The sequence below is a fragment of the Phasianus colchicus genome, chromosome 1 (genome assembly GCF_987193195.1).
Source record: "Phasianus colchicus chromosome 1, bPhaCol1.hap1.1, whole genome shotgun sequence".
Lineage (NCBI taxonomy): Eukaryota > Metazoa > Chordata > Aves > Galliformes > Phasianidae > Phasianus > Phasianus colchicus.
This window is the reverse complement of record NC_143436.1, coordinates 134,878,371-134,892,676: the sequence shown is the minus strand read 5'-3', so window position 1 is coordinate 134,892,676 and position 14,306 is coordinate 134,878,371. Positions and strand designations below refer to the sequence as shown.

The following is a 14,306-nucleotide window of genomic DNA, read 5'->3' as shown; positions in this document are numbered from 1 at the left end:
TTTCTGACATCATGCAGAGCCATTCCCAAAACTAGGTGTTTTTGCTGATGGATGTGATTCAGACGCAAGTCCCTAGTCACTGCAGCGTGTTGTTTTTATCATCCTTCAAAGCTGTTCGCAGTCACTATTAAAAGAAACCCACAGATTTCAGCCCAGCAATCTGTGCCCTGCAGAAAATCCCAGGGCTGAGCATCCCTGTTAAGTGCTCAGCACTGCTGTTAGATATCCAATCTGCACAGGAAAAGAGGAATAGCTTTCAAAGGCAGACAAGCTATTAAATTTTTACTAGGTGAAATGTTTACCAAAATAAATCTAGTCCTTTCCACTCTTAATTATTATCATAACACATATGGCAACTGACGTACAACTAATGGAGCTTTAAACCAAGAACCCTTGGAGGGAAAACACCCTCTGGATGTTTCAGCCAGTCTTGACAGAAAGCCAGCCACTGACAAGATTCAGAAAGCAAGTGGCTTTAGGAGGCCTCCCCTCACAAGGAGCACAGGCTGCACACAGCAGTGGTGAGGAGCTCCAGATCCTCCAGCACCCAGTGGCTCTGCAGGCCCACGGCTGCTCCCAGCACACACCACACCCATCACACCCATGTGCCTTCCCAAGTCTGCCAAGAGTTCAGATAACAGCACCCTGCAACGAGAGCTTCAGATCCTCCTCTCCCACCTGGCAGAGCAAGCTGACATTAAGAGCGGTGCAACATTTTTCCCACACAGCCCAGTGCAACCACACCATGGGCACAAAACATATTTCATTGCAGCTAGAGCACATGCTGACTACATACTTTGTTATTAAAAAGTAGGAAGTACACAGCAGCAAAAGAAGAGGACAAAGTCACATCCGAGATGCTACCCTGAACACAGTAGCAAGAACTGGAGCAAGAACTTGATGTGAAGCAGCAGTGGTTTTGGTGCCCACTTCTCTTTCCCCATCCCAGTGTCAAATATGAGTGCAACCACTATGCTCCATCCATGAGGAGGCATCTCCAAACTCAGCAACTTAACCAGAAAGAAGTCTGGTCAATAACGAATACAGTTTTATTCCTAAGGAGGAAACCAGAGCACTCTTCCATTACCTCAGAGGAAACTTAAGGAAAGGTAGCATTACTCAGGACTGATTTACTGCCTCTAGCCATTCATAAAACCATAAAGCCAGTGACATATAAAACAAGCAACTCATTCACAAGAGCTCTTTGATCTTAAATACAAATAAAATTAGGTCAATATTAAAGATTTTCATTCCTTGCCATATAAGACTTCCACAAAGGCTAAGGAAAGCTTTTCCCATCCACCCCTTTTAACACTCAAGTTATTTAGAAACTCACATTTCTTTCACATGACTTGAAACACATTCTTGATATTCACTTGTCATCACTCCAGAATTTAACTCTTGGTGCAAGGTAAGCCAAGGGTATAACACCACCTTGCATTTTCAGCTCAGCATGCATGGCTGTGTTTTAGGCTGGCTTTCAAATTTTATTTATTTGCTCTCTAAATCAACCAAGAGCTCTCAAACACAGCAGAAGGCCCCCGAAGCTATCACTGTAATGCTGTATCTGCTCATAAACATCAGTATACCAATTTTAAAGGTATTAACACTGTCATTTAGTCACGGTAAAATACCCTACCGCCTGCCCCACCCCCGCTGCAGACAGCAGCACAGTTAAATGTGAGCAATTCAGCTCAAGGTTTCCTGCAAACGTCATTTAAACATATATAAACACCGTCACCTGTAAGCACATAGCAATTCTACTGCAAACCTACGTAAGACATGCAGGGGGGCAATGAGATCTGCTTGTCCAACGCCCAAGAACCTGTAGGCCTTTCTCTGGGTGTTTTAAGAAACCTGAAGGCCGACATACAGAGCGTTCCCTCTCTTAGGCCAGGGTGAGTATTAAAGCAGACCTCAGCTATCATTAAGACAAAGAAGGGATCCTATGTGATTGAAGTACACGCAACTTCACATCCAGAGATTTGGTTCTTATCTCTTCTATGTATTTCCTGGGTGGCTTGGAGTAAATTGCACCAGTTCCTGGCTGTGTCTCCCTCCCACATCCTCATTCGGAAACAAATCACATTGGATGGCTTCAATATCAGAGAAGAAGCAATGGAGAGCTCCACCTCCTTCTGTGTTCATAACCAAGACTGCCATGCAATTGCTAGTTCAGTTTAACAAATGGTACAGAATATGAAATTTTAAGCAGTGCAGGAATGTCTGCTCTTCTGTTCCATGAAGGAACATGACATATATTGCCTCCGAAAGAAAGTGTTAATTAGAGAAAAGATACTCAGATTTACAACAGATTGAGATTTAAAAATAAGATTCACAACCAGACTGAATCCTACTAGCCAAGCTTACTGCCACAGAGAAGCAATAAAAAAAAAAAAGAAAGAAAACAGGTTTGATAGGAAAGGATACCCTGCAGAGAAGCACACCTTTAAGAAAAAAAAACAAAAAACAAAAAACAGCACGGGTGCCTGGCACTTAATTACAGCCCTTATCAACGTCATCAAAACAGTTAAAGCATTTCTGTAATTCTGTCCTAAAAAACAGTAACCTCTATAGCAATGTAATCCATCTGAAAATACACCAATGGTTACTGCTGAGGGCACAGAGAAGAGACACAAGGCACTGCCCACTTCTCACAATGACTGTTCTTCCCAGCCAGATACCTGAGAAGTTCTGCAGAATCAACCTTTTTCCTGCAGGCCTGAGACTGCAGTAATGCTGCCTGAATTCAGGTTCTCTGGCTTAGTATAGAAGTAGAGATGGATAGTGAGGTAAGTACATTCACTTCTTGGTAGACATATGCAAAAACAGGTCACTTATTTATGAGCTTTTTGGGAAAAGGGATGCTTCCTTTCCAGTGATGGAAAAAAGGGCTTTTCATTTTCTGTACACTACCACTAAAGGCATCTTCACTTATACTGTACACTCTTCAAACAGCAGGAGCTATCAAATGCATGGCACAGACAGGGGGTCAATCTATCCAACCTTAGACATACAGAAGACATGCATCTAAGACACTCATTCTAGATTTCCATTATAATAAACAGGCACAGGCAGCTTCATGTAAAGAGCCATTTATCTCATCCTAAGGTATATATCTCTAGAGATCATTACAGAATCACAGAATAGCCTGGGTTGAAAAGGACCACAATGATCATCTAGTTTCAACCCCCCTGCTATGTGCAGGGTCACCAGCCACCAGACCAGGCTGCCCAGAGCCACATCCAGCCTGGCCTTGAATGCCTCCAGGGATGGGGCATCCACAGCCTCCTTGGGCAACCTGTTCCAGTGTGCCACCACCCTCTGTGCGCAAAACTTCCTCCTAATACCTAATCTAAACCCCTGTCTCAGTTTAAAACCATTCCCCCTTGTCCTATCACTATCTACCTGATCTACTTCTCTCCACTACAAGTCCTAGAGCTCGTAGTTCAGATTCAGGCATCAAAAAGACAGTAGGCAGCCCACCAACACAAGCACCTTTCAAAAAAGAAACATTCCAATCCCAGTGTACAGAAGCAAGCTGTAAATTAAGAAGAGGTCATGTGCATCTGCAGCTCTCACTACAGAGTGCATTTTTTGCCCACGAGGCCACCATAAAATAACTGGAGATACACAGCACTATCAGCTCCTGGAGAAGCACAAAGGAAATTCAATTAAAGCTTCCACTCAGGAAATACCTCATCATTACATTCAGACACCACTATGCCAATTCCCCTAAGAACTGGTTTGATTATTGCAGTTGCATAGGCTAGCAGCCCTATAGCCAAGGGCCTGTCAGCTTTTTCTTTTTTTTTTTCTTTCTTTTTGTACCCCTACATGTAAGGGTTTATAACTCAGCTACAAGTATTTCCTCTTGACAACAGCCCTGCAATACCAGCACAGCTGTGCCTCCTTTTAGGTATTCAATACAGGTTGCCTTGAGAAGCACAAAAAATGAAGAAAAATAATGAACTGCAACCATGTTGGTGGGGTCCCAGATTTCTGAAGATATACCAAACCAATAGCAGAGAACATGTTACTGTAATACATTAAGAAATAGGGACGTTAACCTATGCTTTCCTGGTTTTGAAAACTAAGCAACCAAAAACAACTGGATGCCTCAAAGTGCAGGGGGCAGGTTTTATGACAAATTTAGTTTCTTTTGAGCTCACTGTTTAAATTAGAATGATGAACGTTTATCCACTGTCATCCCCTACAGCTACTCTCACAAAATCCTGGGAAGATACAATTGGAAGTACCAAAGCTTACCTAAAAACATCTCTTGTATTTTTATGATTTCAAGTTTTAACAGTTCCAAATGCAAAAATCTCCCCAAAAACTGCATCAATGTTATGGTGAACCAGCAGGAGCAGATCATTGCCTAGGCAGCTTCCAGATCATTAATAAAAAAAAATCAGATTTGTTGCAACTGAATATTCCAGGCTGCTGCCAATCTTTTACCTTCTTAAGACACACCCTCCCATTTTACTTCTGTCCTGATGTCAAACTGCCAGGTGCACAAACCAGAGCCAACAAGTCTACATCACAGACTGGTACAGAATAAAAAAGAGGGTACCCCAGCCATTAAAACTCAGAAACAGTCTGGTTCACCTTACTGTTCCCAACCCATCCTTCTCAAGGATGCACGTGTCCGCAGCCCATGCAACAGGTACCAACCCATGAGTCACCGTGAGCAGAGAGAAGCTCTTATCAACATGCAATGGGGCAGCTCCAAAGGGAGGTGACTGAGACACACCAGATAAGTTCTACAAGACCAGTAGAACTGCATCCACGCAAGGCGTTTTACCACATTAGTTGTTTTATTACTAGGGCTTGCTGGCACTTGCAGTGTCCTGTCTGAATGCCTACTGTGACAGCAAAGGTGGCAGAGCAACCCAGGGAGGTGTAGCTTCATGGGAACCGAGCATTTCACCATGCTAAACCACCCCCTCAAAGACATTTCTCCTTCTGGCACATGGACACAAAGTAGCTAGGTGGCATGAAAGAGGTTTGGTCAGCACAAAAATGTCCCTAAAGAAACCTTCACCTGGGGTGCGGTGCCTAGTGAAAGAAGACTCCCGAGCAACCAGAGGTAAAAGCTGATTTGCTTCATAATACGGAAATACATATAATTTTTAATGTCCTCTACAGACAGTGAAGCCATCTTTTTCACTTTTTCTTCTATTAACCATTTTCCTGACTCTATAGTACCTTTGTTTCCCAAGCTGTGAACTGCCTACTAATCCCACTCTCAACATTCAAGCCAGCATCTCCTTCAACACCCTCCAATTCCCTCTGTAAACCCACCTTCGCTAGGTTGCTTTTCTTCGAGCTGTCCCACTTGTCAGTAGGAGGCAAGATCAAGCAGGAGAGTATGGGAAAACCCCAGGGAGAAGACAAACACTCCACTCCCATGAGTTGCACGAGGAACTTCAGATAGGACTCAGTTGAACCACTTTCTAAATAAAATGGAGAGAAGCCTACTCCATTCATATCATAAAACAGCTTAGGCTAGAATCCCATCCAGTTTCAACCCCCTGCCATGGCCAGGGCTGCCCCCCACCAGCTTAGGCTCCCCAGGGCCCCATCCAACCTGGCCCTGAGCACCTCCAGGGATGGGGCACCACAGCTTCTCCAATGCCCACCTGATCCCTACACGTAATGAAAGTTCCAGTCCTCCGCAAGAGTGGGCACCCCCAGTTCCCAGCTGTTGGGATTTCAGCTCCCTTTGGTGGTGATTTTCAAAGGCTTCCCAGTTTAGTATCACATTAAATCCAATGACACTTAGGCCAAATCACAGCTGTGATTCACATTCAGAAGAGCAGCTTTCACTTAGCTGCAGACCTATTGTGCCTCCCGTCTGTACTGAGATGTTAAAATCTCCATGCTCCCTATATTGAGAGTTACCTCAAAATTCCCAAGCAGTTGCTTTTTCTTCCCTCCCCTTTCCTGTAGTTGATTACTTACAGAGACCATGGTATCTTTTTTTTGAGCTTGTGCCAATCTGAGAAACAATCAGGGACCCATACTGCTATGAACCTAAGGTATTTGATAAGAAAACTGTGCAAAGCTACGAGATCCCCTCCCAAATCCACCTCTTGTTCAAGTGAACTGAATTCTTTCCATTAACTCCAGTGGGAGTTGGACAGGGATCTAAAATAACGCCATAGATAAGGATCTTACTGTAACTTTTGACTACAGTCAAGCTCACATTGTGCAAGGCAACGCTATTGAGCTTAAATATCAATGTCAGCCAAAGGCAAACAGAAATACTTCTGGAGAACCCAGAGCATACAGTCAAAAATGCGTAAAGGGACAAATAAAAATATCATTTCCCTCCATGGAAAATATATCTTGAGAAAGTAGGGACATAACCTACCAGGCTAAAGTCAAGCTTGCAAAGGAAGTACCACTTGAAAAGAAAACGCCTGGAACATAACACGTACTCACAAACATACACTAGACCATATTAGAAAAATCTGCTCCAAAGCTTTATATTAAAAAATGTATACACCGCAGGCAGGGAAATGCATAGGGTGAACACCTCTTCTAAGACAGGATCCCCTTTAGGAACATTCCTCTATACTGTCCCCTAGGACAAGAGGTACAAACTTGTCATCACCTCAGAGGCAAATATGCATTTCTGCACACTGCCGTGGAGGCCCCGGTGCCTGGAAGTTGATAACAACTCACCAAAATTTCCATTACAAGCACAACCCCTACCTATGTCAATGGGGGTAAGCTGGGCAGCAGGAACAGGTCTGCCAGCAGCAGCCCAGCTGGTAAAAGGGAGAGCATGCACACAAACAAGAAGAGAGAATGCGATACAATTTCAGCTCTGATTTTATCCACATCAATTGAGAAATGTTCCAACAGGAGGAAAAAAAAAAACAACAAAAAAACTCAACTTCCTATGAGTTAGCATAAGACTTTGGGCTTTATATTGTTAAATCCATCACCTTGAAGCAGTACGTACATCCAGGTCCCAGAGAACTGGAACCTGGTCTAATTACATTAATAGAGTCTCTGCCCCAAGAGCCTGCCATTGGATTTAAGACAAGGTGCAAAAAAAAGACATTTTGACAAAAAGACAGATGGGTTGGAGGAGGAAGAGTGAGAGGAACACACAGTTACCCACAATTGGCAGGTTGCTTTCTTTTTTCTTTTTCTTTTTTTTTTTAATAAGAATAAATATCAGTAATCCCCACTGGCTACCTGCCTAGCTTTTGTATATTTAATTAAGAAGGATTTGGGTGATGAAAAACTGGTCTAAAGTTCAGCCAGTTTGGAGGATGGAGTTAGAGGCCTAAGGGCTGCATCTAACCATAGGACACTGAGAAATGCTACTATTCCAGCCTACTCTGGAACCAGTCAACAGCAAATTCCCACTTTGCAACAGAATCCCCCCAAAAAATAAGAGAAGGAAGGGGAGAAGTTCATAGTGAGCTGGTCTGGACCAGTTTCTGAAAGCCAGTGACCTCAGTGCTCCTCAGCACAGCTTGTCTTTATAGCGATAAGGCTGGAATTGTATTCATGTTTAACAAAATCATTTCAATCCACAATGATGGCTGTTCAGCAGTGAAAGAAAGAAAAGGGAGAAGGGAAAAAAAATGTGACTTCACGCAGAATATCAACCGCTGTCCTCTCTTCCTACCCCAACACAGCCACCTTACATAGGACAGAAAGTCCACTAAGACAAAAAATGAAGTATCCTTAGCGTGGGAAAATATTTATCCAAGTTTTAATTTCTTCTCAAATCAGCATTTAAACGATCGCATCTTACATCATTTCCTTTTATGCGCCAGCACTTAGACAATACACATCATTTACATGCAGTTTTGGAAGGCTGCAATATAAATCAACAAAAGAAGCCTTCACTATGAATTAACTATTACAAGGCTCTCAGAGAGCCACACCAGCCTGCGTTAGGGGCAATCAGAAACATTACCCCTAATTCTGAGCTTTCTACAGACCTCAGAATTGCCAAGAAACCACCCTTCCCCCATCATTTCTGCTAAGGGAGAATTATGGTGTCTATCCGGGAGCCCTGGTAGCACACCCAGAAAAGCTAGTGGGAAGGGTCAGCTGACTTAAAAACATATCCATACACACGAAAAAAAAAGGTGACTGACCAAGTCAACGTGGTTCAGTCTCAACAGCAAAGCTAATAAGCCCTACACCAGTGGGAATGATCAGATGGTACAGATTTTTATGTGTGCAAAATATCAATCTATACCTTTAATTCACATTTTTGCATGAAAAAAAAAAAGGGAAGAAATAATCAGTTCATATTTTATCTCAAGGTAAAATTTTGGTGTGTTTTCATTCTGTGTGAGCAGAACTTCAGATTAAGCTCATTGCTGCATGAGGAAAAATAAAATTCAACCACAGCAATGCTAAAAATGCCCCTTCACTATTTGCAAAAGATGAAAAAAAGGTCCTAAGGAGAGTCAATCACTTGGGAAGCTGGCTGGAAGTTACAAGACTGAAGTGCTGTGATAAAGCAGGAACAACTTCAGGACTGCCTGCATGGCCTTTGTTCTGCCAGACAGCAACAGGCACCAAAAGCCCAACTGCTGTTTTTCTGCAAAATCCCCCATTGCTTGCAGTTCAGAGCTGTACATCGCAACCCTCATCCCACTGCTTGGAGGAGGGCTGCAAGGGGAATCCCTACGCAGCCAGCCCTGCCTAGGAGCACACCACTGAGCTCTGACCAGTGGAGGGAAAAATTCTCCCAATTCCAGCAAATGTCAGAGCCTGGCTCTTCACAAAAGCAAAGTTACCAGGGGTGTGTGGCCACTTACTGCTGCAGCAACTCCAAGGTAAATTTGCTGATTGCATCCCACACAACTTAACTGCCTGCTGTCTAACTTAAAATAAACACTGCTTTGAAAAACTTCCCTCTTCCTTTTGTGCTGTCATTCACGGATTCTGAACCAATTCCAAAAGGGCAAACCACTTCCAAGCAAGCTGTAGAGCTGTGCTTTGCTCAGGGATGCATCAAGCATTCCCCCACCCAGGCACTGACACTGCTCTATAGGCACACAGATTTGGGACCCTCATTTTTATTCCAATTCACTTCCATGTATACAGGAGAGACAGTGCAGGGTTGTGATGATAAAAATTACTTCAACTCTATGCACGTCAAGCAGAGCAGCCCAAAACTCAGCATGTTCAAACACCTTATTGCAGTAACAAGAAGCCAACCCACTTAAAAATGGCTAAAAAATCCCAGGGGAATCCATGCTGCTCTATGTTGAGGAGCAGCATTCAGGTGCCAAGCGGCAGGCAGGGAGCAACCTCTTATTTTGTGGGGGCATACAGGTAGGTATCTATATAGCTAGACATGCACAGAGTTAATAAATAGCTGAGCTATCAGCTCACCAGCCCTGAGCTATGTACAGTAGGCCCAGCCAAGGCACAGAAGGGAACAGCCTGCCCACATGTGGCCTTCCCCCCAGGTCAGGGCAGCCTTCCACCAGCCTGCAGGCTCCAAAGGGCCGGGCACTTCCAGTGCCACCCTGGTGCCGCCCAGCCAGACAAAGAAGTAACGTCACCACTGCCCCCATCATCCCCAAATGGCAGGTCGCCAGCCAATCCTGTTGCCAGCACTTGTGACATCACAGCCATGCCAGTGATGCCAATGCCCGCTGGTGACAGAGAATCAGTCTGTGAGAGCTTGGAGTGGGGCTCCCAGCTTGAGGTGCTGGGAGGAAGAAAGGAACTGAGTTGGAATAAGAAAAAGAAAAATTTCGTTTACGTGCTACCCTGCTATGTGTACACGCCTCACATATACGCACAAAGCGAAGAAGTGGCTGTGCAAATCTAAACTTTCACACCTGAGCTTAGGAATATCTGGCAACTGCTGCAAGCATACCAGTATTAACCATTTCCCACATTCCTGATGCCCAGGATGCCATGTCCTCAGTTACTATGCAAGAGGAAACAGGGAGGGAGGAAATTCTTTACTCACAGGGCAGTGAAGCAGTGGCCCAGAGAAGCTGTGCTATCCCATATCTGGAGGCGCTCAAGGCCAGGTTGGATGGGGCCCTGGGCAGCCTGAGCTGGTGGGGGGCAGCCCTGCCCACAACAAGGGTTGGGGCTGGGTGGGCTTTGAGGTCCCTTCCAACCCAAACCATTCTGTGATTCCATGATTCTAGGGCCGGAGGAAACCTGGCCTGACTCGCACACAAATCACAGCCAGGACAGCAGCCGCCTGCCACCTCTGCCACTGATGCCCATAGCACCTCCAGCTATTGGTCGCTCTTCCACAGCAACAAGCACACGTGCTGAGGGTGGTTCCTATAGTAACTTTACTGGGAGAGCTGCAGCACAGCTAAGAGAAACCAAATTCACAATTCCTAGGCTTAAGACAGTTAAGTAATAAAGTCACGGTTGGTTTAAGTCACAGCATTAACAAGCAAACCGAGAAACAAAGCACTATATTGCAATCATCAACAGAAGAGGATAAAGTCACACCTTTTGTGCCCTGTGATTTTTTGCATAAGGGCTTCAGGTGACGCAAGCTCTGGAGCAGGAGGATTGCAGCAAAAAACCCAGCCTGCCGAGAGCAGGCAGTGCCATTGCACCGCCCCAACCCACTGCCCCTTCCCTCAGCCTGGGGATCCCAGATTCTTGCCTGGAGCAGCAGCCCAGCCATCCCACCGCTCACACCGCACATGCTGTGCACTGCCTGCTCCAGCACAAAGGCTGAGGTTCACGCCCTCAAAACAAACCAACATGTGTTTCATTTTCAGCAGCATCTTGCCATCAGGGATGCTTAAAAATTGCACTGCCTTATCTATAAGCACAAAAAAACCCAAACAGCTGGGCATGTTCAGCTTCTTCCAGTTATCTCGCCCTCCTTCCGCACATTCTGCCTGCATTTCTGTACAGTTTAAGGCGAGATCCTTCCACCTCCAGCCAAGTATTAAGACTGTGTGAATAATTAGTCATCCTGGTCGCTACCACTCACTGCAAAGTCATGCAATCTCGAGATTTGTTTGTTCCACTGACTGAACAGTGGAGGGAAAAAAAAACAAAAAAACAAAAAGTAGGCTAGTTTCACACCCACACGGGCACTCTCCTATTTCTATTTTTTAAAGGCATACAGTTGTCAAACAGGTTCGTCTGGGAATTCTGATTTTCACAAAATAACGCTCCCCGTTTCCAACGCCGATCTGATGGCCATTGTGTGCCCTCTGTCAGAGCAGCGCTCAGCACACCGGGCTCCTGGGAAGGTTTCCCAACAAGGAACTGGGTGACAATTCCCACCAAGGGCAGAGCCTTTGTTTCCCGTCACGGCAGCAGCCGTAACTTCCATGAGGATTTGAGTGATTCTGAATGAGCACAAGGAGCTATTTCTAAGGCTCGGACACACTGACAGTGGTTTGGTTTCTACCTTGGGGGAGAGGGGGCTATTACACTGTTTCAGGATGGGTGCTCCTTTTGGAAAGCAAAGACAAGAGGCCGGCAAACTTGTCAGGGGATGCAGCAGTGACAAGGAGAGCCTTTCTGTCACCCTAACCCCTCTGCTCATCATCAGCCGGGCAGAGGACCCAGCTCCCGTCTGGACAAAACAGCAATACAGAGAGAAGAGAAATCCTGCCACCAACCTTGTAGACTTGCCCATACGTGCCATTGCCAACCACTTCGACCAGCTCAAAAATCCCGGCGGGATCCTGCAGGGGGAAGGGGCAGGGGGTCGGGAGATGGACAGAACAGAAGCGGGGTCACATTTTTGCCAGCCGATGACCGCTGCCACAGCCCTGCCAGCCCGCTCTGGAGCCAGCCAGCGAGCCGGGCTGCCGGCGGCGTGCAGCTGTTGCGCCCTGCTTTTCCACGCACATGCCAACGCATGCAAACAAAGGAAAGCGGCCCAGGGCCGCGCTCCCCCCGCCCGCCCCCTCGGGGAGCCCCCCACGCGGCCGCCGCTCCCCGACTCCCGCTCCCCCGTTTCGCCCAGCCCCGCTCCCCGCACCCGGCCCGGCCGCAACACCGGGGAGCGCCGGCCCCCGCCCCGCCGGCCCAGGGGGGCCCCCGCCCCACCGCTCACCCGCAGGGAGGAAAGGTCGATGTCCACCAGACTTTTTGCAGGAGAATCGTTCGCCATTTTCGAGCCTTTTTTTTTTTTTCCTTCTTTTTTTCTTTTTTTTTTCTTTTTTTTTCTTTTTTTTTGTCAAATAAGAGCGAGGCCGCCCGTCCCCCTCCCCTTCCCCGAGAACGATGCGAATGGCGCGGAGCTCCTCTCCTCCTTTTTGCCCTTCCCTTCTTCACTCCAGCCCCGGCGGGTTGAAACTCTTCAGCATTGGGAGGGGTTGGCGGGGGGGGATGATGGATGGATGGATGGCTGCCGGGTGGGAGGAGGGGGGGGGGGCGGCGGCGGGAGGTGAAGGCGGGCAGGGAGCGAGGGAGGGAGACAAGCAGGGAGCGGGGGTGCTGCGGTCCGGCGGGCTCTCCGAGGAGGGCGGCGGCGTCCCGGTCCCTCGGTCCGTCGGTCGGTCGGTCGGTGCCCGGGCGGGCGCTTACACCATGTCGCGGCGGCGGCGGCAGGAGCGGCGCCGGGGCCGGCAGCCTGTGGCAGCGTCGCGGTGCTCCCCGCGGCCGGGCATGGCACGGCTCGGCCCGGCTCGGCTCACGCCTGCAGCCGGTGGAAGCGACGGGCGCGGCCCCGCTCTCTCATGGGGGGCTTCACGCCCAGCGCCGCGGCGGAGCTGCCGCCGCCTCAGAGCCCTCCCCGCGGCGCTGCCCTGGCATGAAACGGCGGCGGGCACCGGGAGCGGGGTGCTGCGAGCCAGACAAAGATAGCCGGGGAGGAGGAGGAGGAGGAGAAGGAGGAGGAGGAGGAAGGAGGAGGAGAAAAGGGATACAAAATATACTGCGAGCGGAGGGAGAGAGAGAGAGAAAACAGCTCCCCCTTCCCTTCTCCAACAGGAAAAACCGGCGGAAACGCGCCCGCACCAAAGCACTTCTGGGTAAATTCGTGGAGAGAAAGAGAGAGGGCGAGGGCCGGGGCGGGGACGGCCTCGCAGACCTGCCCGGCCGGCAGCAGCCCGAGAGCCGCCCCGCAGGCGACGAAGGCCGGGCTGGGGCGGCCCGCTGGTGTCCTTGGCAGGGACGCGGGCCGCGTGGGCCGTCCCGGGGTGCCGCAGCCCCGCGCCCCCCGCTGTGCGCTCTGCCCTCCGGGGACCTTTCCGTCACCCGTCCGAACCCCCTGCACAGCCCCGCGCTCCCAGCCGCCCCTCGCCGCCAGGGAGAGCCGGCTCAGGCCTCGCGCCCGCCCAGGAGATCCTCCAGCTACAGCCTCATCACGTGGAAAACTCCCAGTAACCTTTCCCGAGCAGGCAATCGCACGCAGGTGTAAACCTTGGCAGGATTCAGCTTCCCTTGAAGTTCTTTATCGCACTGATATGGCAAAAATGTTACCTGCCTGCGAGAGGTTGGGGCGTGTTTCCTGTGGGAACCAAGGTTTTCCTGTCTCTTCAGTTTTAACCACAGAATTACATATACATAGCTATAAGTATCACAGAAACGTGGTTTTAAAACAGAGCAAACCTGTTGAGCAGAAAGTGTGAGGTGAAATTACCGTAACAGTTTAATGGTGTGCTGCATTTTCACTGAGTGTTGTTACCAAGATGGCAAACCTGGGCCGAGAGCAGATCACTTTGTTCTCTGCAGAGGAAGAAGGCACAGGGGTGGTGGGATGAGAGGTGTGCAGCAAGCTTTAGCCTTGGATTTACACCAAGATGTATTGACAGCAGATTGGTTTCATTACTTGGCCTACTTAATTTGTCCTTTCTGCATGACCTCTGGCAGGGAGTTCCACAGATTGCTGGATTGAAGACCATTTTGTCCATTGCCACTGAGTCCAGTTGGCAGGAAGATCCTGCTGGTTCTTGTATTGGAAGAGGCAGCAACCATGTCCTATTTGTTTTCTCTGCAGGAATTCTTTTTTTATAGGCTTGTGTTCCCCCCAGTTTTTCTGACTTTTCAACTGATGCTGTGAGCACCAGCCATTTCATGTAGTCCTTTGTTGAACTGTTCCTGTTTAGGGGAAGGGATCTCCATGCCCTGTTCATGGTGTGGGGTGCCACATACGATCTTATGTCCTGTTTTCTAGCCCCTTCCTAATGATTCCAGTACTCTCCTTTCTCACTGTTGTCCAGTACAAAAATGACATTTCCATGGCATATATCTATCAGAATGCCACAACCTCTCTCTCCTTTATGCTAATGTTACCCCAGAGACTGTCTCTGTGTGCTCCTGGATTCCAAACCCAATGTGTAACACCTCTCTCATGCTCCTGA

The 14,306-nt window shown here is 48.0% G+C and overlaps 1 protein-coding gene across 7 annotated transcripts in view; it reads right to left on the bottom strand.

Moving 5' to 3' along the window:
• Positions 1-12,963, bottom strand: part of MAP4K4 (mitogen-activated protein kinase kinase kinase kinase 4) — a 151,648-nt gene extending 138,685 nt beyond the window's left edge. For 4 of the 7 annotated variants that reach the window (XM_031605192.2, XM_090127671.1, XM_090127658.1 and 1 more), the window contains exons 1-2: positions 12,056-12,962; positions 11,616-11,681 (exon numbers count right to left, since the gene is read on the bottom strand). In XM_031605192.2, coding sequence (XP_031461052.1) covers positions 11,616-11,681; positions 12,056-12,112 — 123 coding nt within the window. In that variant the 5' untranslated portion in view covers positions 12,113-12,962. Of the gene's footprint in view, positions 1-11,615; positions 11,682-12,055 lie in introns of all 7 variants that reach the window. The other 3 variants (XM_031605196.2, XM_031605199.2, XM_090127652.1) reach the window with 2 other exon arrangements.
• Between the last annotated feature and the right edge of the window lie 1,343 nt (positions 12,964-14,306).